The sequence below is a fragment of the Dipodomys ordii genome, unplaced genomic scaffold (assembly GCF_000151885.1).
Source record: "Dipodomys ordii isolate 6190 unplaced genomic scaffold, Dord_2.0 Scaffold161, whole genome shotgun sequence".
Taxonomy (NCBI): domain Eukaryota; kingdom Metazoa; phylum Chordata; class Mammalia; order Rodentia; family Heteromyidae; genus Dipodomys; species Dipodomys ordii.
The window spans coordinates 1,109,429-1,135,124 of NW_012267377.1; the positions used below are offsets into that span (position 1 = coordinate 1,109,429).

The 25,696-nt window shown below is 42.4% G+C and overlaps 1 protein-coding gene and 1 pseudogene across 1 annotated transcript in view; one reads left to right on the forward strand and one right to left on the reverse strand.

Moving 5' to 3' along the window:
• Positions 1–25,696, forward strand: part of Rala (v-ral simian leukemia viral oncogene homolog A (ras related)) — a 52,543-nt gene that overhangs the window by 13,769 nt on the left and 13,078 nt on the right. Inside the window, exon 2 of the mRNA XM_013033020.1 lies at positions 24,389–24,539. Within this exon, the coding sequence (XP_012888474.1) occupies positions 24,426–24,539 (114 nt within the window). The 5' untranslated portion in view covers positions 24,389–24,425. The remainder of the gene's footprint in view (positions 1–24,388; positions 24,540–25,696) is intronic.
• LOC105998339 lies at positions 13,534–13,918 on the reverse strand (annotated as a pseudogene).

The window sequence follows — 25,696 nt, forward strand, 5'->3', positions numbered from 1 at the left end:
AGCGCCACTTCCGGTTTTCTGGTGGTTTATTGGAGATAGGAGTCTCACGATCTCTCCTGCCCGGCAACCAGTACCCTGATTGCCAAACTTTTTGTTTTTGTTTTTTAATATATTTTTTATTGTAAAGATACTATACAAAGGGGTTACAGTTACATGAGTAAGGTAATGAGTACACTTCCTATCTAGCACTGTTACTCCCTCCTTTGTTTTTCCCCTACCATCCCTTCCCTCCCCACCTCCCCAGCACCCCACCCAAAAGCTGTAAAGTTTGTTTTAAACATAGTGTCTTGTACATCTCATTGTTAACAATAGGTCAACTTGTATCCTTATTTCAGCATTTTGTTATTTCTCTTCCCCTCCCCAAATTAGAAAAATATATATACAAGATGCAGGGCACTGGAATCAAATACAGTGAAAATGGTTTATACCATGGGGGAAGAACATACAAAAGAAACAAAAAAAAATCACACAGTACATTATAAGTACATTAAAAACAACAGCAACAAAGATATGTGTCCCTATCTTGGGGTTCATGTTCATTTTGCTTAGCATCATCTTATATGGTCATATGTACATAGCTTTTGACCTTTTCTGCTTGTCCTAGACATATACTAGTTATTGCAAATGAGGAAACCCATGGGACCCTATGTTTCTTTGGGCCTGGTTTACTTCACTTAATATGATTTTTTCCAACTCTTATCATTTCCTAACAAATGGGGCGGTGTTATTCTTTCTAATGGAGGCATAGAATTCCATTGTGTGTGTGTGTGTGTGTGTGTGTGTGTGTGTGTATCTATCACATTTTCTTGATCCATTCATCTACTGAGGGGCATCTGGGTTGGTTCCATATCTTAGCTATGGTGAATAATGCTGTGATAGTTGTTCTGGTAGTTTAGTATGGTTTTGTGGCAAACTGTTTTCTAAGGCTGTCCTGTGTATGCAATAATCTATCCCTTAGCATATCATGTTGTCTTCTTTCATATCTTAGTGTGAGGTCAAGTGCTGGATTCTTTATTCCAAAAATGGTAAGTGTGGTTCTGTTTGAAGATCTAGGTGAACTGTCCATTTTGCTTATTAACACATTCTCGTTAGTGAACTGTTAGCATAGTATTGAGTACACAATTGAGGCACCTTGATTTCAAGCAGAGTAACCAAAAAATACTAAATGTGTTCTGTAGGCCAAGATACACAGGAAAGCAAGCCTAGGCTACCTAAGTAGCGTTGTGGCACAAGTGGTAGAGCTCTAGCCTTGAGCTAAAGAGCTAAGGAACAGCACCCAGGCCCAGAGTACAAGACCCATGGCTGACCCCCCCACCCCAAAAAAAAAGAAGTTTTCAACACTAATTTATAATTATGTTGTTTTGACTTAGATAGTATTTCAAAAAGTGTGTAAATGAAAGCATTTTCAGAAAGCTTTTACTTGTTCAGTCTACACACTTGGTACCTTGAGGTCTCATTTGCTCCTGTTCTGTTAACAGTCATAGACCTGTGCTGGCTGCATTTGGACATCACCTGTGTGCCCTTTCTCACGTGCACAAACAACTGCATAGTTGCTCTCTTCCATGTTTACTGACAATGTCACAAGGCAGAGCTGTCCTTGCTCTGAAGTCCACTCTGTGTTCCCACTCTCAGTCCTCCTATCTCAGCCTCCTCTGGCAGTGATTAACAGGCATGAGCCCTGGTGTTTTTAATAGCTATTGTCTCCTCCTCTGTAGTCCATGATCTCCATTGTGTCTTCAGTTTCTTTTGTCTTTTAACATTTTTTTATTAGACAGTTGTACAAAGGGGGTTTCATTGTGACCTTTCTGTGTGCATACAATATACCCCATCAGTCAGTCTCCCTTATTCCCTCTCCCCTTTTAAAATTAATCACTAATTGCTTATTGTTCTGTTTTCATATATGCATATAAAGTATTTCAACCATATTGGGAGGATCATATTTGCCCTTTCCACTACCAGTGATGCATGTCCTCTACTTTACTTTCCTATCATTCATCTCCCCAAACAGTTTTATACTTGTCTCTTTTTTCTTTTAATTAATTTTTGGTTTTAATTTATTTATTTTGATGTTAGGGATTGAACCATCCAATGTACAAAATGGGATCTGGGCAGTCTACTGCTGAGCTGTATCCCATTTCATGATAAGTACTGAGTCCTGTTGACAGTCACCAAAACCTGATTTTAAAACATTTTAACCCATGGGTTTCACACCTTGATAGTATTTCTTTGGTACAGACCTATTTCCACTTACCCTTCCAGCATTAGAAAACCATAAGTTCAAATTCTGCCTCAGGAGATTTGCCATTTCTGTACGTGCCTCTGACCCATGGTTGTTTTTGGGGTTTTGATTTTTGGGTTTTGGTGTTTTGTTTTGTTTTTTTTGTCGATCGTGGGGCTTGAACTTGGGGGTCTGGGCACTGTCCCTGAGTTCTTCAGCTCAAGGCTAGCACTCTACCACTTGAGCCACAGCAGCATTTCCAGTTTTCTGGTGGTTTATTGGAGATAAGAGTCTCTTGGACTTTCCTGCCCGGGCTGGCTTTGAACTGTGATCCTCAGATCTCAGCCTCCTGAGTAGTTAGGATTACAGGCCTGAGCCACCTGCACCCAGCCCATGGATGTTTTATGTCATTTTTTTCTCTGATTTTTTTTGATGTTGTTGTTGTTCATAGTACCAGGAATTTTGAATCCAGGACCTTCCACTCTACCTCTTGAGCCACACTCCAGGCCATTTTATTTTGTTTTGAGCTAGGATCTCCCTAACTTTGTTTGAGTTGGCCTGGAACTCAGGGTCCTGCTACCCTCACCTCCTGAATACCTGCCATTGTGTAGCTAGGGGAGGGGGAATAGAGTTCTTTCATTCCTGCAGATTGCCGAAATTGTGTGATTGAGAGAGAGACTGTATAGGGTACATGGTTAATTGGAGATAAAAGTCTCATGGACTTTCCTTCCCCAGGCTGGCTTTGAACCTCAAATCTCAGCCTCCTGAGTAGCTAGGATTACAGATGTGAGCCATTAGTACCTGGCTCTGAAATTGATTTTTTAATAACTAGTTTGCTTCCTGCCACTTCCCTTGGATTCCTAAGCTATGTTAGTGTCCATATGTTGCATGACTCATCTTGTGAAGTGATCTGTTTTAAAAGTATGAAACCTCCCAGTTTCTTTTCCTTTGGGTGTGTGCAGCGTATAGTGACGTGCTGATACTATAAAATGAGTTGTGATTTTCCTTCTCAAGAAAGGAAATAATGTTTTCACCTGAAGTGCTTCTGTAACCCCTCAGTAGGTCTGAAGAACTAGTGTGTGTTCATATGGCTGAACAGATAGCATCGGACATTATATAGTGCCCTTCAGGATTTGTTTTCACCCTGAAAGTTAAATGTAAAAATGAAAATTTCTGGTTTCGGATTGTCTGTGCAAAGTGTATATTGTCTGTCAGAGTTGAAAAAGACCTTAAAAGGTCATCTAGTGTATTTTTTCACCTGTGGGAGAGACTAAAGGTCACTTCTCCCCATCTTTGTTTTTAATTGGGATAGGTGCTCTAAGAAAACATAGATTAACAAATTTATCAGTGTCAGCAGCATACTTGCAGGAGAAACCTCAATGAAAGGTGAGTAAGAGCAGTGCTTGGAGCTCTGGCTTAGGTGGCATCTTCAATGTAGTGCAGCTTATTTGTGGGGAAGTCACAGACAAAGGCGTTTAGGGCCTGGGACTGGAGAGAATGGGGTAAGATTTGACCACAAACTGTGGAGTGGCCACCTCCATCTCCAGTCAGGACAACAAAGGGGAGACTAGAGAAAGCTCTTCCTTGGTTTGCTATCACTCAACTTTTTATGCCACTCTTATTTTGATGTGATATATTCTCGATTTTTCACATCCTTTCAAAAAGTCCCCTCATGTGAAAGCTAATGCGTTCTTGGTTTAAGGATCTCTCCTCATTTTGAACAGAAGCATTCTCTCCTTGTTTTGAACAGAAGCATATTATTGCTAATTTTTTTGTGTTCCTTGCTTTGTTATCTGGAGTAGTACTGGATATACAAACATTTTGGAGCACTTAAACAGTACTTTTGATGACAGAATTGAGTAGTCACTTTCCATATACACCTTTATTCAAATAATGGGAGCTAGCAGCCATAAATGCTCCAACTAGCTTCACAAGTGGTCTGCCAGTCAGGCCTTGCTGATATCGTTACTGTACTTACTTTCTAACTTACATCCTGATCAGCAAGCTTCTAAAAATAGAGGCTGGCAGTGTCGCTCAAGTGGTAGAGCAGTTGCCTACCAAGCACGGGCCCTGAATTCACACCCCAATGCTGCCAGAAAAGAAAAGTAAAAAGTAATATAGTCACGCTCACTTATGTGAAGCTCAATCTCTATGGCTTAAATAAGAAACGTTTGAGGAAGGAGGAAGTTAAGAAATCCGTAGATCTCTGTGGTGGGTCTTAACCTAGGCAACTTAAGATTTGTTATCTCCTTTTAGTCATCTAAACACAGCCCTGTGAACTAGATGGTAAGGAAACAGGACAACATCATTAAGAATTTAGGATGGGGCTATGGAGGTGGCTCAATGGTAGAGTGCTTGCCTCACATGCATGAGGCCCTGGGTTCGATTCCTCAGTACTGTATAAGCAGAAAAACCTGGAAGTGGCCCTGTGGCTCAAGTGATAGAGCAGTAGCCTTAAGCTGAAGAGCTGAGGGACAGTGCCCAGGCCCAGAGTTCAAGCCCTGTGACCGAGACACACACACACACACACACATACACACACACACACGAATTGAGTAAAGTAAGAAAAAGAAGGAGGGAGGGAAGAAAGGAGGGAAGGAAAGGGAAGGGGTCCTTTCTGGGCATCCTAAGTAGATAGCCCAGATGCTTGTGCCACAGACTACTGGGAGAGCAGAAGTCAGCAGCCTGCTGACTTCCAGCTTAGGAGTGATATTCCCAGTGGTTTTTAGGGGAGAAAGCACACAGGCAGTACCTATGAGAAAGGTAAAGGCAGAAAGAATTGAGTTCTACATTCTAGAACTGTCAAACCCAAGAAAAACTACCTTGAATTTATAATAGCCTGTAAAAATAGGATTAACTGATCATAATTACTTTTGATTACCTGGATTTATTTATTTATTTGTTTGTTTTTATTGCCAGTCCTGGGGTTTGAAATCGGAGCCTGGGCACTGTCCCTAAGCTTCTTTTGCTCAAGGCTAGTGTATGTGGGTACTGAGGAATCGAACCCACACTAAGCCACACTCTCAGCTCTATTTATTAATTTTAATTTAATTTATTTTGCAGGTCATGTGGCTTGAACTCAGGGCCTAGGCACTGTTCCTGGGCCTCTGTGCTCAAAGCTAGCTTCCGGCTTTTTCTGGATAGTTTATTGGAGATAAGAGTCCCACCGAGTCAGGCACCACTGTTGGTTCACGCCTGTAATCCTAGCTACTCAGGAGGCTGAGATCTGAGGATCACAGTTCAAAGTTAGTCCAGACAGGAACACTAGCCTTGAGATGAGGAGCTGAGGGACAGCACCCAGGTCCAGAGTTCAAGTTCCATGACTAACCAAAAAAAAAAAAAAGGTCTCGCTGACTTTTCTGTGAACCGTGATCTCAGAGTAGCTAGAATTACAGGTATGAGCCACTGGTGCCCTGGTACTTTTTTCTTTTTTCTTTTTGGGTCTGGTCGTGGGGCCTGAACTCTGGGCCTGGGCGCTGTCCATCAGCTCTTCAGCTCAAGGCTAGTGCTCTACCACTTGAGCCACAGCGCCACTTCCGGCTTTTTTCTTTTTGCTTATGTGGTGCTGAGGAATCGAACCCAGGGCCTCATGCATGCAGGGCAAGCTCTCTACCACTGAGCTACCTTCCCACCCCCTGTCCTGGTACTTTTTAAAGAATTAATTAAGTTAAATTGAGGACTTGGTGAGGCAGATGAAATTCTGAACTTAAAATCTGTGCTAAGGGACTGGGAAGGTGGCTCCACAACCAGACCCCCCCACCCCCCAAAAAAAAATCTGTGCTAAGGAAGTAGAATTGTGGCTCAAATGGTTGAGCACAGAAGCTCAGAAACTGGTTTCAAAAAAAAAAGGCCCAATGACATCCTTTTGTACAATTAATATGCATTAATCAAAAGAAAATCAAACCAGAATAATGCTGTCGGTGGCTAAATTGTTTCTCATTGATTATAGTCTTACTGGAAAATTATCATGCTTATTGGCATTTTAGGATGTGTTTGTTAAGATAATTGGTAAACAATTCATTACTTATCAGTGACCATTTCTTAGAAGCATGGCTGAATTATTCAGGTTTTCCCATCTTCCCTGTATGAAGGCTCCTCTAGGTTGATGTCCCCTGTGTCACAGCACAGGCTAATCCTTCTTCCTGCTACTAGTTGTTTTAAGATGGTGTTTTTGATCAGTTGTAACGATTAGAACTCGAATTCTAACATTGACAAAGAATAACGTAGTCGGTAAACTTCTGAAAGTCAAGGTTTTCTTTATATGTCCCTTAATATTTTCTTCATGCTGTAACTCTAGATTGTTAATTTTGGTTAAAAATAATATATAGGCTGGGCAATAGTGGCTCACGCCTGTAATCCTAGCTACTCAGGAGGCTGACATTTGAGCATTGTGGCTGAAAGCAAGTCTGGGCAGGAAAGTCCGTGAGACTCATCGCCAGTAAACCACCAGAAAACTGGAAGTGGTGCTATGGCTCAAGTGGTAAAGCACTAGCCTTGAGCTGGAGATCTGAGAGGCAGTGCCCAGGCCTGGAGTTCAAGCCTCACAACCACCACCACTAACAACAACAAATAATAATATATTGTCCAGGTGCTGGTGGCTCACACCTTTTAGCTAGCTAGGAAGCTGAGATCTGGGGATTGCAGTTTGAAGTCAGCCCAGGCATGAGTCCATGAGACAAGTCTTAACCTCCAGTTAACCAGCAGAAAGGTCTGCAAGTAAAGCTGTGGCTCAAGTAGTAGAGTACTAGCCTTGGGCAAAAAAAACCAAAAATAACCACAGGTACAGCACCCGAACCCTTAATTCAACCTCAGACTGGCACACAGACTACTAGACAGAAAAGACATCTGAACATAGTGTTGGAGAAATACCATTGTCATTGGAAATTCACTTCAAGTATACCTTCTGTCTATGCCAGTCCTCACAGGGCCTGCCAGCCTTCCTAGGCACCATTGTTTAGCTGCCTACAAACCCACTGTGCTTGTTGTCATTTACCCAGAGTGTCCCCAAATTGTCCCCAAATATTTCATTACTAGGTAGATATCGAAAAATGTGTCAGAATCAAAGTGAGAAGGGAAATGAGCAGTTAGATACACAGCATGTAACATAATTTTCAGAAATTGTGATTTTTTTTTTTTTTGCCAGTCTTGGGGCTTGAACTCGGGCCTGGGCACTGTCCCTAAGCTTCTTTTGCTCAAGGCTAGCACTCTACCACTTGAACCACAATGGCACTTCTGGCTTTTCTGTGTATGTGAGTGCTGAGGAATCGAACCCAGGGCTTCATGCATGCTAGGCAAAGCACTTCACTATTAAACCACATTCCCAGCACAGGAATTAGGATTTTTAACCTGTAATATTATCTAGTCTTGGAATGTTAAATAAGCTATGTCAAACTAATTTCACTTTTTCCTATGGTAGAGTATGCTTACATGGGAATACAGGCAGTTCCAACAAGGACGTTGTCATCCCATTAGCTTTTCAGTTCTTTTTTGGCATGTCAAAGTAAAGCCCTAGCCTGCTGCCATCCACTTGTTTACCCCAGGCACTGTTCATTATCATCACATCCAGTTGACTGAAATGGAACTAACAATTCAGTGTTCACATTACCTCAGTTTTCCCTTTTCTAAATGTTCTTTGAGCTCATGAAAATGACAACTATATTTAGGCTTAAGAAATTATTCTACTGGAATTAAATAAATATAGGCCTCATCTGCTCAACGCTTGCAGTTTCTCAATTTGAAATCTTGTAAAATAGCATGTAAGAGCCTTAATCTTTTATTTTTCTTCCTTTCAAACCTTTAGAGTCAAGGCTCACTGATTTGGGATTAGTTATGTGAAAAAGGAGATAACTTATTAGTTGCAGCCACTTTTTTGGGAGCTAGAATGCTTTGTTGATAAAGATCATCTACTAAAAAGAGTCTCTGTCTTCAGATAGCATATGTCACTGTGCAGCCAGTACCATGTTTTGGGGTGTTTTTTTTTGTTTTTGTTTTTGCCAGTCCTGAGGCCTGAATTCAGGGCCTGGGCACTGTCCCTGAGCTTCTTTTGCTCAAGGCTAGCACACTATCACTTGAGCCACAGGGCCCCTTCCAGCTTTTTCTGTTTATGTGGTACTGAAGAATTGAACCCAGGGCTTTACGCATGCTACCACTAAGCCACTTCAAGCACTCTATCACTAAGCCACATTTCCAGCCCCAGTACTATGTTTTTGAACATCTGGCATAACATGAAACTTACAGGTCACATGTGCCCAGTCCTGTGGAAAGCTAAACATAGGCAGGACTAGTTAAACTCAGCCCTCTAGTATGACAGGTTAGTGAACCGGAAATGACTGGTGTGAGTCTACTTACTAAGGAAAATAAATACATTCAGCCTATCCCCTGCATCTCCTAGCCCATACCATAACATGACTTAACTCTTCTGTACCTCTTAGGAAGGACTTAGATTATTTTGCGTTTCCTTCTGTGGCTCTTCAGTTTCATTATATTTACCTTTTAAAATCTTACAGTAAAACTTGTAGGTAAAAATGAAAACAATTTAGCCTGATATGTGGTATACACCCAGCACTTAGGAGGCAGAGGCAAGAAGGATCAAGAGTTGGAAGTCAGCCTATACTCTATAGTGAGACCCTGTTGCAATTGGTTCATGCTTCAAAGCCAGCTTAGGAGGAAAATCCATGAGACTCTTATCTCCAATTAACTATCAGTGAGCGGAAATGGAGCTCTGGCTCAAAAGTGGTAGAGCGCTAAAGCTTGAGCACAAAAGCTCCGGGACAGCACCCTGGCCCTGAGTTCAAGCCCCAGGACCAGCACCAAAAAATAAATAAATAAAAATAAAAATAAATGCATCTGTATTGAACAAGTACAGACTTCTTGTCATTAATCTCTAAACAGTAAAAAAGCAACTATTTACACCACATTTACATTGTGTCAATGTATTATAAGTAGTCTAGAAATAGTCTAAAGCATGCCAAGATGATGTACTTAAATTATATAAGGGACCTGAACATCCTTAGACTTTGATAGCCAATTTTTTCAGATACTAGGACACAACTGTAAATACTACATGTTAGATTTCTTTATTCCCTGGCTACTTTTTTTTCAGATGGACTGTATGAAATTGCTATATTTGTATGTAAAAAGAAAAGCCTTCCCATTGATGATTTCATATAGTTGAACTTTATTTATATACAGTGATGATGTTTTGTATTTTATTCTGGTGCTGGGGGTACCCCAGGATCTTGTACCAAACTAAGCACATGCTTATTGAGTTCTACCCCTAGCCCTCAGGGATGGTTCTGAACTAAAGATGTGACTTGACATAATTAAGGCAGCTTTTTACAAGAGAACATACCATCCTATCCCAGACTGAACTCAGCCAGTGAATGCAGGTCTTCATAGTGAGTGCATTTTGACAACGGCTCCTCAGATGATAAAAAGACCTGTGAGAGAAGCTTTCCTTGAAGCTATTTCTTTTTTATTGGGCGGGGAGGGGTCCGGTTGTGGGGCCTGAACTCTGGGCCTAGGCACTGTCCCTCAGCTCTTCAGCTCAAGGCTAGCGCTCTACCACTTGAGCCATAGCGCCACTTTTGGCTTTTTTCTTTTTGCTTATGTTGTGCTGAGAAATCAAACCCAGGGCCTCATGCATGTAAGGCAAGCGCTCTACCACTGAGCCACCTTCCCAGCCCTGAAGCTATTTTAATTCTTGCTTCTTTCTCTTTTCTTTCTTTCTTTTTTTCTTTTCTTTTGTGCCAGTCCTAAGGCTTGAACTGAAGGCCTGGATCCTGTCCCTGAGCTCAAGGTTAGTGTTCTACCACTTGAACCAAAGCTCCATTTCCAGCTCTTTTTGGGTAGTTTATTGGAGAATAGATTCTCTTGGAGGCCAGGTACTATGGACTCACACCTGTAATCCTACCTCTCAGGAGGCTGAGATCTGAAGGTCCAGGTTTGAAGCCAGCCTGGGCAGGAAAGTTTGTGAGACTCTTACCTCGTTAACTACCAGAAAACTGAAGCTGTGGCTCAAAGTGGTAGAGTACTGTCCCTGAGCTAAAAGCTAAAAGCTCAGGGACAGTGCCCATGCCCTGAATTCAAGCTCCACAGCTTACTATGAATAAATAAATAAGAGTTTTACCAGCTTTCCTGCCTTGATTGGCTTCGAACCCAGATCCTCACATCTCTGCCTATGGAGCAGCTAGGGTTACAGGCTTAAGCCACTGGTGCCTGGTGCATTATTTCTTTTATGCAGACAAGCGTGTTTTTGTATAGGCAGCTGTCCACTGGCAAACTGAAAAATTTTAAGCCTCTATCCTTTTAATCTTTAACATGATCAGATCACTAGTTGGTTTATTACTGTTCTGTCTTACCAAGAAAGCTGTTGGTTCTATAAGATGTTTTCACGGAAATTCTGAGTCTCTTTGTTTGCCTGGTTTGTTACCTCACATTATTCTTTTGTACTACTTAAGTTTAGAATTTTGCACATTCCCAATATACCTTTTCAAAAAAAAAAGGAATTAACAGTTTTAGCAATCTGCAGTTTGTGAAACTTAGTGACTCACCTTGGAGCTTACTATACATAGGAGAAAATGGAGGAAGTTTCTCTGAACAGCAGTTCTCTCTGTTCATTCACGGTCATTTGTGAAATATGTTCTTTATTAGCCGGTGTTTTAGAATCTAGAAGAATGGGCTATAAAGAAGCCTAAATTACTAGCAGATTTTCTTTTTGTTCATTGACCACTTCAGAAAAGAGTGTTAAACATCCTCCTGCCCTTCTTCCCCCCAAAAAAGAGCCTTGGGAACTTGCTTCTACCTCACTATCATGTTTTGTGTAGTTTGTATTTCTTAAAATTGAGATGTGCTTACCTAGCTGACATGTAGCTTTTTTTAAATATCAAGTTTAATGTAGCTCCTGCTCAAATAGGCTCTCTCAGATTTGTGAAGCATTTCATTAGAAATGCATACATGCCTCTACTTACAAAATGTAGCCAGTAACTTGTAACTCATAAAGGAGCATTAAATTTTGTCTAATGCCTTTTCTTTTTTCTTACATTAATTATATGGATTTTCATATTGGGCTTATTAAGTATGTTGGGGTTTTTTTTTGTTTTTTTTTTGGTCTGGTCATGGGGCCTGAACTCTGGGCCTGGGCGCTGTCCCTCAGCTCTTCAGCTCAAGGCTAGCGTTTTACCACTTGAGCCACAGCGCCACTTCTGGTTTTTTTCTTTTTTGCTTATGTGGTGCTGAGGAATCGAACCCACAGCCTCATGCGTGCAAGGCAAGCACTCTACCACTGAGCCACCTTCCCAGCCCTGTATGTTGGTATTTTTATACTATTCTTAATACTAAGCATTTCTGAAATAAAATAGATAAAATTCAAGTGTTAGTGTTTTATGAAATTTCTGTATTCACAAATGAGATAGTCTCTTTTTTTTGTATGATGGTTGCTATTTTTGTACCACTGATTTTATAAAATGACTAAGATGACTTTTTTGTGCTACCCATGAGAATTAGTGTGTACATATGTGTGTGTGCACAAGTGTGCACTTGTACCAATCCTAGAGTTTGAATTGGGGGCCTGGGTGCTGTCCCTGAACTTTGCTCTACTGCTTGAGCCATAACTTCACTTTTGGCTTTTTTTGGTGTTTATTGAAAAAAGAGATTCACAAACTTTGCTTTCTAGGCTGGCTTCAAACTTGGATCCTCAGATCTCAGCCTCCTGAGTAGCTAGGATTACAGGTATGAGCCAGTGGTGCTGGGTTGAGAATTATCTTCTTATGTTTAAAAGAAATTGCTTCACATGACCATTTAAATAACTATATATATATATTTTTTTTTGTTGTTGTTGTTGTTGTTCAGTTGTAGAGCTTGAACTTATGAAAACTTATGAAAAATCAAGGTTAAATGGTAAACATGCTGGGAAGGTGGCTCAGTGGTAGAGCACTTGCCTTGCATGCATAAGGCCCTGGGTTCGATTCCCAGCACCACATAAGCAAAAAGCCAGAAGTGGTGCTGTGGCTCAAGTGGTAGAGCGCTCGCCTTGAGCTGAAGAGCTGAGGGACAGCGCCCAGGCCCAGAGTTCAGGCCCCACGACCGGACCCAAAAAAAAAATTAAAATTAAAAATTAAATGGTAAACACTTAGAATCTGGGTTTTAATCCTAATCCTGGCTTTACATGAGTAATGTGACCTTAGATACATTACAAAAATTTATTGTTAGTATAAAGGTATTGTACAGAGGGATTACCATTTCATTAGTCAAGTAATGAGTACATTTCTTTTTGGGCTATATCAATCCCCCCACCCCTTTTTATTGGGGGGGTCAGTCGTGGGGCTTGCACTCTGGGCCTGGGCGCTGTCCCTCAGCTCTTCAGCTCAAGGCCAACACTCTACCACTTGAGCCACAGCACCACTTCCAGCTTTTCTGCTTATGTGGTGCTGAGGAATAGAACCCAGAGCCTCATGGATATGAGGCAAGCGCTCTACTACTGAGCCACCTTCCCAGCCCCTATGTTTAGACTTTTTTTTTTTTTTTTTTGAGTCAGGTCGTGGGGCCTGAACTCTGGGCCTGGGCGCTGTCCCTCAACTTCAGCTCAAGGCTAGCGCTCTACCACTTGAGCCATAGCGCCACTTTCGGCTTTTTTCTTTTTGCTTATGTGGTGCTGAGGAATTGAACCTAGGGCCTCATGCATGCAAGGCAAGCGCTTTACCACTGAGCCACCTTCCCAGCCCCATATGTTTAGATTTTTGAAGAACTTCCATTCTGCTGTCCAGAATGGTTGTTACTAGTTTACATTCCCACCAACAGTGCAATAGGGTTCCTTTTTCCCCACATCCCTGCCAACATTTTTTGTTCAAATTCATGATGTTGGCCAATCTAATTGGGATAAGATGGAATCTCAGAGTTGTTTTGATTTTAATTTCCTTAGTGGCTATGGAAGTTGAGCATTTCCTCATGTGTTTCTTACCATTCTTACCTCTTCTGAGAAATCTCTCCTTAGCTTCTTTGCCCATTTGGTGATTGGTTTATTAGTTTGGGGTGGGGTTAATTTCTTGAGGTCCTTGAATATTTCGGATATTAGGCCTTTGTCAGATGTATTGATGGTAAAGATCTTCCACTCTGTTGGCTGTCTTTCTACTTTAGTAACAGTGTTCTTTACTGTGCCGAATTTGTTTTTTAACCCAAACAACATAATCAAATTTATTTAGTTTAACAGTTCTCCTGATCTAAAAAAAAATTGTATCAAAAGAAAACATACATATAGGTACCACCCCCACAAACTCAGATAATCCACAGAAAAAGAAATGGCTAAGTTCCCTTTAACTGAGAAAATTATCTTCGTTTCTGGAAGGTGTTTCCATGTCCCATTCCACGTCCTCTTCCTCTTGCAGCCACTTGGGCATTCAGTATAGCAGCTTTTCCATGGCCAGCCCCTGAGCCTTGGTTTTTATTTTTCATGCTCTTTAACATTGGTGCATTTTTTTAGCATATCAGGCAAAATCATAAAGTGTATCTTGCTGCCACGGATGTACACCTGCTCCAGCCCTGCCACTTGGCCATCTCTGTATGTGACTGTGATGTTGGACATCTGGCAGTTCATGTTGTCTTCTGCTTCAGTGAGCTTTTCTCGATATACCTCACTGGTGTCTGTCTCACATGTAATGAGCCCTTAGCTTCATGCAGGACTTTAATTGGCACACCAACAGACATCTTGGCAGAGAGTTCAGCTGAGGCCTCCATTCCTTCTCTTCAATTCTGGGACAAATGTTTTGATGGCGAAAGCATGAAGCAAGTGAATGGCGGGCCCCGTGCTCCCAGGATCTGTGCTGAATTTTTTTAGTTTGATGTAATTCCATTTGTCAACTCTCTTTCCTATCTGCTGTGCCCCTGAGACTCTAAGTTCTAGTGTTTCTCCTACTCCCTTTTGTAGTAATTTCAAAGTTTCGGGTTTGATGTTGAGGTCTTGGATCCACTTTGAGTTTATAATACTACATGTTGACACACAGGGGTTGCCTTTTAGTTTTCTGCGTATGAATGCTTGGATGCAGTTTTTAAAGCACTGTCTAGCATTTGTTTACCCTTATCTATGAAATGTGATGAAATTGTTTTGAATGTTTTGTGAGATGATCACAAATAATACACACTTGATATGTGGAAGATATTTCCTTGGAGGATATTATCCTGTCCAAGTATTGTAATTTTGTTGTTGTTGTTGTTGGTTGTGGGGCCTGAGCTCTGGGCCTGGGCGCTGTCCCTCAGCTCTTCAGCTTAAGGCTAGCACTCTACCACTTGATCCACAGCTCCACTTCTGGTTTTTTCTGCTTATGTGGTGCTGAGGAATCGAACCTAGGGCCTCATGCATGCAAGGCAAGCACTCTACCACTGAACCACCTTCCCAGCCCTGATTTTTTTAACTACTTCTTCTTTTTTTTTCTTCTATTTCTGTAGTTTTCTTACCAGCCTCCTGAAGCAATGATTGTCTGGATATACAAGATTATCCTAGAAGAGGTTAAAAAATTTTAAATATTATACTGGATAATGAGGCCTCAGAGATAACATTTCCCTATTCTTTTTTAGTCTCCATGTTCTGTATGATCAGCATATATTGTGAAAAATAGACATGTGCTCACTCGCCTATAATCCTAGTTATTCAGAAGACTGAGATCTGAAAGATTTGGCTCAATACCAGGCCATGCAGAAAAGCTCAAGAGACTACATTTACAAAACAACAAGAAGTAGAGCTGGAGGTAGAGTTGTAACTCAAGTGGTAGAGTTCCAGCTTAGCATGTCTGGAGACCTGAGTTTGAACCCCTCAAAAAACAAAACAGGTTGAGCATTGGTGGCTCATGCCTGTAATCAATCCTAGCTACTCAGGAAGCTGAGTTCTGAGGATCATGGTTCAAAGCCAATTCAGGTAGAAAAGTCTGTGAGACTCTTATCTGCAATAAAGTCAACCCCCAAAAGAGCCAACAGTGGGACTTTGGCTTAAATTGTTGGGCACTAACATTGAGCAAAAAGCTCTGGGACAATGCCCAGGCCCAGAATTCAAGCCCCTGCACATGCGCGCACATACACACACACACACATATACATACACACACCCATGTGCACTCATGCATGCATGCAGAATTGGCTACTTTACCATAATCCAAGAGTAGCCATTCAGCAAGTGATCTTTAAAAGAACTTTAGTAAAGGTTAATCTTCACAAAGGGAATTTTGTGATGGTAGAGTTTAATTTCATGGTAAGTTTCAGGTCTGTAGAAATAATTTGGTTGTTCCCTTCCCTTTCCTAGTTCAGATAAATGTATATACAATACCCAGGGTACTAAAATCCAGTGCAGTGACAACAGAGGATAAACCATAGGGGGAAAAAACACAAAAGAAAAAAGAAATCTCATAGTACATTGAGAACTACAACAAAGAAAAACCTCTGTGTCCATGTCTTGGAGTTCATTTCGCTTAAGATCATCTTATGTGGTCATATGTACATAGCTATTGAGCTATTCTGCTATTATCCTAGATGAACCTATACACCAGCGTTACTCACAAGACGTTGGAAATGATCTGTACAACTTGGGAGGGGGGATTGGAGCAGGAAGAAAAAAGGGAGAAAAATGAGGGAAGATATAACAAGAAAGACAAGAAATGTACTCACTGCCTTATGTAACTGTAACCCCTCTGTACATCACCTTGACAATAAATTTTTTTTTTAACTTGGAAGGTAAATTTCTTTTTTTCTTTTTGATGGTCCTGGGGTTTGAACTCAGAGTCTAGGCACTGTCCCTGAGCCTCCTTGTGCTCAAGGATAACACTCTACCACTTGAGCCACAGCACCATTTCTAGATTTTCTTGGGTAGTTTATTGGAAATAAGAGTCTCACAGACTTTCCTGTCCTCCCTGGCTTTGAATCATGATCCTTACCATTTGTGCCAACCCAGCCCTTTTTGCTTTAGTCATTTTTTGGGGGGGGGGTCTGGTCGTGGGGCCTGAACTCTGGGACTGGACGCTGTCCCTCAGCTCTTCAGCTCAAGGCTAGTGCTCTACTAACTTGAGCCACAGCGCCACTTCCGGCTTTTTTCTTTTTGCTTATGTGGTGCTGAGGAATCGAAGCCAGGGCCTCTGGCATGCAAGGCAAGCACTCTACCACGGAGCCACCTTCCCAGCCTTGCTTTAGTCATTTTTCAGATAGGGTCTTAATGTGTTTTGCTTGGAAGCAGCCATGTTTCTACCTGTACCTCCCTTATAGCTGGGATTACAGGTTTGTACCACCATGCCCGGCCTTACTGTCATTCCCCCCCTCCATTGTCCTTTATTCTTTTTATGCCAGATAATACTTTTAAACTTTTGTTGTTGTTGTTCATCGTGGGGCTTGCACTCAGATCCTAGGCACTGCCCATGAGCTCTTTTGCCCAAGGCTAGCACTCTACCAGCGCTACTTCCAGCTTTTTGTGGTTAATTAAACATGAGTGCTAACGGACTTTTTAGCCCAGGCTGGCTTTGAACCCCAATCTTCAGATCTCAGCCTCCTGAGTAGCTAGGATTACAGGCCACCAGTGCCTGGCCACTCTTAAAATTTGTTTTTATGTATGACCCTTGGTCATCCAAATCAGGAAACTGATATGCTCTTTTTTTTTTCCTCCGGCTGTTGCTATTTGATACTACTAGGGCTTGAACTCAGCCTCACACTTGCTAGGCTTGTGCTCTACCACTTGAAACTTCCATCCCTATTTTTTCCAAGGGTTTTTGTTGTTGTTTTGGGGTTTTTTTTGATGCTGGTCCTGGAGCTTGAACCCTTAGCCTGGGAACTGTCCCTGAGTTTGTTTGGGGCTCAAGGCTAGTGCTCTACCAACTTGAGCCACAGTTCCACGTCTGGAGTTTTGGTAGTTAATTGGAGATAAGGGTCTCGTGGGCTTTCCACCCAGACTGGTTTTGAATTGTGATCCTTAGATCTCAGCCTCCTGAGTAGCTAGGATTACAGATGGTGCCATAGGCTCCTAGCTTATGAGCTACTTTTAAGATAGGTTGTCAAGAGCTTTTTTTTGGATCCTTCCACTCTTAGCCTCCTAAGTAGCCATGGCACCAGACTTAATCTATTCTTAAATTTGAAGTCTTTGGGTGTTCCAAATCCAGTCAGGTTTTAATTCAGATTTGCCACGAGAGCCAATAGACTTGAGAAATACAGGCATCTGTCTCTCACCCCCAACTCCCTATGAAATCACAGAATTTACAGGCAGAAATTTGTAAATTTCTAACAGCACATAGGGTGGGAACAGATGGAATGACCATCAGCAGAGCAGCCTTTGCAGGTTCTAGAAGACAGAACGCAGATGGCCTGGCTGAGGAAACCCGGTAGGGAAAGCCCAGTCAGCAGAGCATGAGTGAAGGCTGCAGGAAGGAAGGCTGCTTCCTTCCTCCTGGAGTCCCAGGAGACTGACAGCCTGAGTCTGTAGGTGCTGGAGCTGGAAAGGTGTTAGGATGTGATGTTCATTAGAGTGAGAGGTCGATGTGCCCATGTAGAGTTGGTCCCTGGGCTGATTTTGGAACTGTACTTCCAAAAAGAGTGTTCTTCTTCTCTCTTTTTTTTTTCTTTTGGTCAGTCATGGGGCCTACCTAAACTCTGGGCCTGGGCGCTGTCCCTCAGCTCTTCAGCTCAAGGCTGGTGCTCTACCCACTTGACCTACAGTGCCACTTCCGGTTTTCTGGTGGTTTATTGGAGATAAGAGTCTCACAGACTTTCCTACCCAGGCTGGCTTTGGACTGTGATCCTCAGATCTCAGCCTCCTGAGTAGCTAGGATTACAGGCATGAGCTACTAGCGCCCAGCTAAGAGTGTTCATTTTGAATTTTCTGTGTGGGAAGACTTAGAGTTTTAATGAAAAAATTAGCAAACCCAAATTAACTCTCCCGTTTTGCTATCTGGAGAAAGATTCTGTTTTTCTGGTCTCTTCATTGCTCATGGCCTAAAGTGAAGTATGTCAAATACTACACCAATGTGTAGTCTTTCCTTTGTCCATTGTGGGAAGCCGAGCTACACAACAGGAAATCTGCTACAGTGAACTAGGAAACCAAGAGGGAAAAAAAAGACTAGCTAATTGTGATGAGAAATTATATGAAATGTGATGCCCACGATACTATTGCCAGGTGACTCCCCAGTTGTCCCCACACCATTTTCTGAGTTTTTCTCCATCTTCCCCTTCCTCATGTGAGAGCCTCATAGTTATACACTGTGCTAATGTATCTATTTCAGTTTACTTAGTCCCCCTGCTCTGTTTAGACAAGCTTGCTTCTGAATTCTCACTTTCCCACTAACTTATCTGTGTGATTATATTTCATAGGAAGAAATACAATGCAGTTAACTAAAGAAATTGCCAGTCTATCTACAGCTTTCTATAGCCTGGTTCTTTACTTGTCTTTGCCTCCCATGACCAAGGAGGAGCTATATCCCAGCATCTTTTGTGCCATGTGTCCTAACTCCTTTGGTCTAGTAATAGATACCACTCCTAGAATTACCCTTTTGTGCATGTGCACGCCAGTCCTGGGCTTGAACTCAGGGCTGGGTGCTGTCTCTGAGATTTTTTTGCTTAATACTAGCGCTCTGCTATTTGAGCCACAGCTCCAGAAAAGGCTTTTTGGTGGTTCATTGGAAATAAGAGTCTCATGGACTTTCCTGTCCACAATAGCTTCAAACTTTGATCCTCAGCTCTCAGCCCCTTGAGTAACTTGGATTACAAGTATGAGCCACTGGTGTCAGGCTGGAATTACCCTTTCTTTTACATCATTAATTTTGTCCCTTTCTGGATGGTTACCACATGGATACCCTTAAAAATACTAAAATCAACCAAAGAATAAATCCTGTTTTGTCTAACACCCAGTTGTTACTCCATTTCTTGGTTTTCCAAGTGAAGGTTGATTTCTGTGCCTACCCCCCAGACTCCCCTCCCCATTGGTGGAATGATGCTTCCAAGGTCACAGCAGCATTCATGTTGCTAAGCCCAGTGGTCACTTCTGTGTTGAGGATTTGAGTTTACTGGCTTTGGGACTGCAGGCACTTTGTTTCCTCCTGAAGCAGCCTGTCTTGGCATGTCAGCACTCTTTCTCTGTTGCTTCTCAGCTCTGCTTCCATCTTACCCGAGAAAACCTGTAAACTGTAAACTGACATTCAGTGTTGGTCTTACCAGGTGCTGGTGGCTCTTGCCTATAATCCTTATAACTCAGGAGGCTGAGATCTGAGGATCATAGTTCAAAGCCAGCCCAAGCAAGGAAAGTCTGTGCAACTCTTATCTCCAGTTAACTACCAGAAAACTGGAAGTGGTGCTGTGGCTGAAAGTGGTAGATCACTAGCCTTGAGCAAAAAAAAAAAAAAAAAGCTCAGGGACAGTGCCTAGGCCCTGAGTTCAAGACCCCCACTATCATCAACAACAACAACAACAAATGGAGGTCAGGAATGACAACAGAGATGGAGACGAGGCCATCTACTTTCTTACTGAAAGAAAGTTTAATTAGGGTCTGCCCTAGGTAGCAGTAGCAGCTCATGTCCAGATATTTAGGCCCAAAACACTGAAGTTGTTTGTTCTTTCCCTTCCTCCAGTCAAGTAGCATCCTGTCCCTCGTTTCTCCAAAATACCCTAGACAGCTCTGTGGTTAGGGACAAGCTACCTCATTGCGGTTCTGTCCTGCCTGAGGCAACTCACGTCTGTCCCAGATTCCTCATCTGTTAAGTGAAGTGAAGATAGTGGCTAACCTACGAAATGTACTCATCTGGGTGAGCATACGGAGCATGCACAAGGCCTGGCGTCTGGAACTAGTATACCATTTCTGTCGCTGCCTGCTGCTGAAGCCCAGACCCCTGTCCCGCCCGCACTCCTGTGGGAGCCTCCCGCGAAAGCCCTCACACTGTCATCTACTCACATGCCAGCCTAGGCAATCTTCCAGCAACACAAATAAAATTAAGGCACTCTCCTGCTTAGATAGAAACGCTCAGTGGCGTTCCACTGCAATTGTAAAAAAATCCAGGCACCTCCCGTGGCCTTCAAGGTCTTTTGTGACTTAGCCTTTGCCCTGCCTTTTAGTCTAACTTTGTGTTACTTGCCCATCACTCACCAGGCATCAATCATCCTCTCCAGCCTGCTTCTAGATCCTTCATGAGATGCAGGTCTCAGCTTCTCATCTTCAGATGGGGCATCCTTGACCATCTGGTTAAAATAACCCACTTTCCTATTCATTATCCCATTAGCGCCCCATTAGCACCTTGAACCTAGCATAATTCGGTTTAGCTAGATAGATGGGGGGGGGCAGGGTTGGTCAACTGGGGCACTGAAAGAACATCTAGGCCAGTTGTTAACCATTTGGATTTTTTGGCTTAGTTTGCTTTCTGCTTCATTGGTTTTGTTTTGTTTTTTTTCTAGTCATGGGCCTTGAACTCTGGGCTTGGGTGTTGTTCCTGAGCTCTTCAGCTCAAGGCTTGCACTCTACCATTTGAGCCACAGTACCACATCTGGCTTTTTCTGTTTATGTGGTACTGAGGAATTGAACCCAGGGCTTCATGCATGCTAGACAAGCACTCTATCACTGAGATACATTCCCAGCCGCTTTGTTGGTTTTATTGTTGTTTAATTTTTCTGGTCTCGGGGTTTGAATTCTGGGCCTGGACACTGTCTCTGAGTTTTTGTGCTCAAAGCTAGCACTCTACCACTTGAGCCAAACTCTGCTACTCTACCACTTGAGCCAAACTCTACTTCCAGTGTTTTAGTGGTTAATTGGAGATAAGAATCTCATGGACTTCTTTGCCTAGGCTGGTTCAAACAGAGATCTTTAAATCTCAACTTCCAGAGTTGCTGGGATTACAGGTATGAGCCACCAGCACCCAGCTGGTTTCATTTTGGAGTCAGGGTCTTACTGCTAGGCCCAGTCTCACTGATGGGGCTCAAGGTCATGGTCCTGCCTTTGCCTGCCAAGATTTGTTACCACACCTCCCTTTTCTCAGATATTTTGTCACAGTGATAGCAAGTTAATTCCCCAGGGATAAGAAGCTAAGCTGCAAACGGGCCAAGTTTTCTTTAATGAGAGGTGAATAGTATTTCCTTGGTAGGTGCTTCTTTTCCTGAATAGCCTCTTGGGAGTCTGCAGTGTGCCACTCAGAGATATGGGGGAATGTCTATACTTGGAAAAAATGTCCTCGAGCTCACCTTTTTCTATTTCTTTCTGTTTTTATTTTACTTAAGTACAGTAACTCCCCTGTACACCACCTATATAATAACAATAATTTTGTAATTTCCCAAAATATTCATAATTTAATCATCATGAGGCTCTCTTTTTAATCAGTCATGGGGCTGGAACTTGGGGCCTGGGTGCTGCCCCTGAGCTTTTTCACTCAAGGCTAGTGCTCTACCACTTTAAGACATAGCTCCACTTCTAGTTTTCTGGTGGTTAATTGGAGATAAAGTCTCATGGACTTTCCTACCTGGACCAGCTTTGAACTGTGATCCTCAGATTCAGCTTCCTGAGTAGCTAGGATTACAGGTATAAAGCCACTGCCACCCAGCTTTATTTCTGAGTCAGATTAAATAAAGCAGTGGTGCTGTGGCTCAAATGGTTGAGTGCTCACCTAGAGCTAAAGAGCTCAGGGACAGTGCCAGGCCCAGAGTTTAAGCCCCACAACTGGCAACAAAATAAGTAAATTTAAAAAAAAATTTTTTTTAAAGAGCTGGGAAGGTGGCTCAGGGGTAGAGTGCTTGCCTTGCTTGCATGGGACCCTGGGTTCAATTCCTCAGCACCACATAATCAGAAAAAGCCAGAAATGGCTCTGTGTCTCAAATGATAAAGTACTAATCTTGAGCTGAAGAGCTGAGGGACAGCACCTAGGCCCAGAGTTCAGGCCCCATGACCGACAAAAAAAAAAAAAAATTAGTTCAGCAGGAAAGATATTTTAACCACTTGGTGTCATTGCTTAAACACATACAGATTTAAGAGTATTAGTTGGCAGTGGGTGATGGTGTCTCATGCCTATAAATACTAGCTATGCAGAAGGCTGAGAGCTAGGGCAGAAAAGACTGTGAGACCCTATTTCCAGTTAACCAGGAAAAAGCCCAAAGTGCAGGTATGGCTCAAGAGGCAAAGCATCAGCCTTAAGTGAAAAAGCCAGGCAAGAATGTAAGGCACTGAGTTTGAGCCCCACTGCACGCGCCTACACATTGGCGCGCGCCCACACACACACACACACACACACTTACAAAGTATTAATTGATATGGTAATAACACTCAACCTCATGTGGTCCTTACTGTTTTAAAAATAAAACAGTAGTTACGTAGCCGTGAAATAACTGTAGCTACCTGCAAGGAAATCTAACAGTGAGAAGTCATTTCTTGATTCATTAGGAATCCAGACTTCCAGTCAGTCATCTGAAATATCCTATAATTTATCACTTTCTGAGTGGTAATGAGCACTCAGAATCTCGTGCTTATGTTCTCAATATTCAGGTAAAGAGGATTAGAATTAAACTCAGCGTACTAGTTTGTATTTGCATTTATTCATTGGCAGTGCCAGATTGAGGGCCACATCTTTTTTTTTTTTTCTTTCCAGGACTGAGGACTGAACCCAGAGTCTTGCACGTGCCAGGCGGGCGCTCTTCCGCTGGGCTAAACCCCCAGCCCCAGGGCCACATCTTGTAGACAGGCATTATACTACCTGAGCTGTACCTCCAGAACAGAACAAACAATGCATGTATACACTCTCACTTGGGCTAACTACAGAGTAAAAACCATCTGCCTAAAAATGTTCAGCCTGTTCATATTAGTTGATTTGTTTATTTGAATACTCTGTAGACGTGGGCATGATTTCTGGGTGAGGCCTGGGGCAACCAGGATACAAGGGGTAGCACAGGACCCCCACTTGGGATAGAATCTCAAGTAGCAGTAACTCTTTGTGCCCAAGCTTAAATCTGGCTGTAAGCCTTTGTGTACTGGGCAGTGCAGCCCATGTGTACTCTGGGGCTCATTTCACCAGCCATGTTGGTTACATAGAGCAGACTCGGCCCCTGCACTCAGATTTCTAGACTAGAGAAGACCTACACTGAATATCCACACACTGGAGCAATTTCAAATTGTGGTCAGAGTTACAAAGAGAATGTGTCAGGTGCAGTTTGAGGATATAGGGCAAGGAAAATCCAACTTTATTTTGAGAGTTTGAAGTAAGGCTAAAACCCAAAACTCTAGCTCCAACAGGAATCTGTCAAACAGACTGCATATCGAATGTTGAGAGACAGGATTTGAAGAACAGGAAACCAGTTATGGTTTGTTGTACTTAAGCTGGGAGAAGGGGGCACAGACTGAGAACTGAGCAGGATATGGTGCTACAATTTAGGAAAACTGTGACTGGAACAACCAGAGAGGTGCAGAGGAAGAAAGTGCAGCTCCACTCTTCCCCCAGGCTCCTGGGCTAGAGCCTCCACACACACTTAGTGTTTGTGGTGACCTCAGAGCCCTTTATTCCTAAGGCCTGAAACCCTGGCCAAAGGTGCCTGGGTGCTGGTGGTGGTTGTCACCACTCAGCTTTTGCAGGAACCTGGTCTCTACTCAATTCCTGGATGTATTAACAAATACACGGGGAAAGTGAGATATGCTTCATCCAAATATTCAAGTCCGCCCCAGGTTAACACAGATGCTCTCATAAAATGGTGGCTGGCTATCATGTTGGATTCTTTGTCTTTCTATTACCAAATAGTTGGAATATGGTTGCTTCTTTTAGAATATGAAAAGCCCTTCAGTGAAGTCCTTACCATTAGGCATGGCAGGCTTTTTGGTGACCATTTGTTTCTTACTGAAATTAGAGGGGGCATCAGTAGGTACTCATAGGAAAGCCAAATGGTCCTCACCTGTTTTCATAATCTATGTGAATATTCCAGCTCCTCCAGTAGCCCATCCCTATCAGGCTGCCCTGGGAAATTTTCACATTGGTCCGAGCTCATTATAGAAACTAACAGTAACAAGAAAGGTGCCCTGAGGCACAATGCCATGGCATTCGCTGCTAGCGCTTCTCCTCCAAATGAGCATTCTGTATTTGCCAGCTGTCTACAATCACTTCAGAATGAAAACCAGTATCTTGAACCTTAAGGACATTGGATCTCTTGCCTACACTGGAATTCTGAAGAATGTACTTAGTGTTACTGTTCCTTCATTCTTAGATTCTTCATAATCCTCTGAAGAAAACTACAACACAAGATGGCTGCAAATAAGCCCAAGGGTCAGAATTCTTTGGCCTTACACAAAGTGATCATGGTGGGCAGTGGTGGTGTAGGCAAGTCTGCGCTGACTCTGCAGTTCATGTATGATGAGGTGAGTGCCGGCTTCATAGTGAGCTTCCAAGTTGGGCTTTGAAGAAAGTCTCTAACTTAGTTTTAGTGCTATTTTGGATGAATTCCTTGAACCTTTGAAAGCTGCTAATATTTGTTTCCAATTTAAAATTTAGAGCCAATATCTATCTATATATACCTTTATAAGGTGGGGTCACAGAAATGGAGAGACAAAGGGTGAACAGACACAGCTGTGGTACTCACTAGACACTATGTTGAAAACGAACTATACAACTTGTGGGTGAGGATGTGAGGGAAAAATTGAGGGAGGGAAGAGGTAACATTCTCTAAAAAGAAGCGTATTCTTGGGCTGGGAATGTGGCTTAGTGGTAGAGTGCTCACCTAGCATGCATGAAGCCCTGGGTTTGATTCCTCAGTGCCATATAAACAGAGAACACTGGACGTAGTGCCTTGACTCAAGTGGTAGAGTGCTAGCCTTGAGTAAAAGAAGCTCAGGGACTATGCCCAGACCCTGAGTTCAAGCCCCAGGACTGGCAAAACAAAAGGAAAGAAATGTACTTTTCACCTCATTTATGTAACTAACCCCTGTACATCACCTTCATAATACCAATAAAGAAAAATTTTAAATTTTCCCAAAATATTCTTCATGCATTAATCATCATGCGGTTCTGGGTTTTGTTGTTGTTGTTTTACTTTTTTGTCAGTTGTGGGGCTTGAACTCGGGACCTAAGCTTTTTCTCTCAAGGCTAGTGTTTTACAACTTTGCCCCACAGCACCACTTCCAGATTTGGGTGGTTAATTGGAAATGAGTCTCATGGATTTCCTGCTCAGGCTGGCTTTGAACTGTGATCCTCAGATCTCAGCCTTCTGAGTAGCTAGGATTATAGGCATGAGCCACCAGCACCTGGAATCATCATGACGTTCTTACTGTCCCAACTTGTGCTTACTTCTTTGCTGTTATTCTCTGTGTTCCCTAAGAAAATAGAAATTTTCCAAAATAGTTACTGGGAAAGCTTCAAAAAAATAACTTTACAAGTAATACAACTTTCCATTTTTTCTTTTTAGTATTGTAATGGACATTCTACCTTAAAGTAATAGAGCTGGTGGATACTAATCTAATTGAGACTTAAGATTGACATATATAAAACATTAATAACCGTAGTCAGCAAGTTAGGTTTT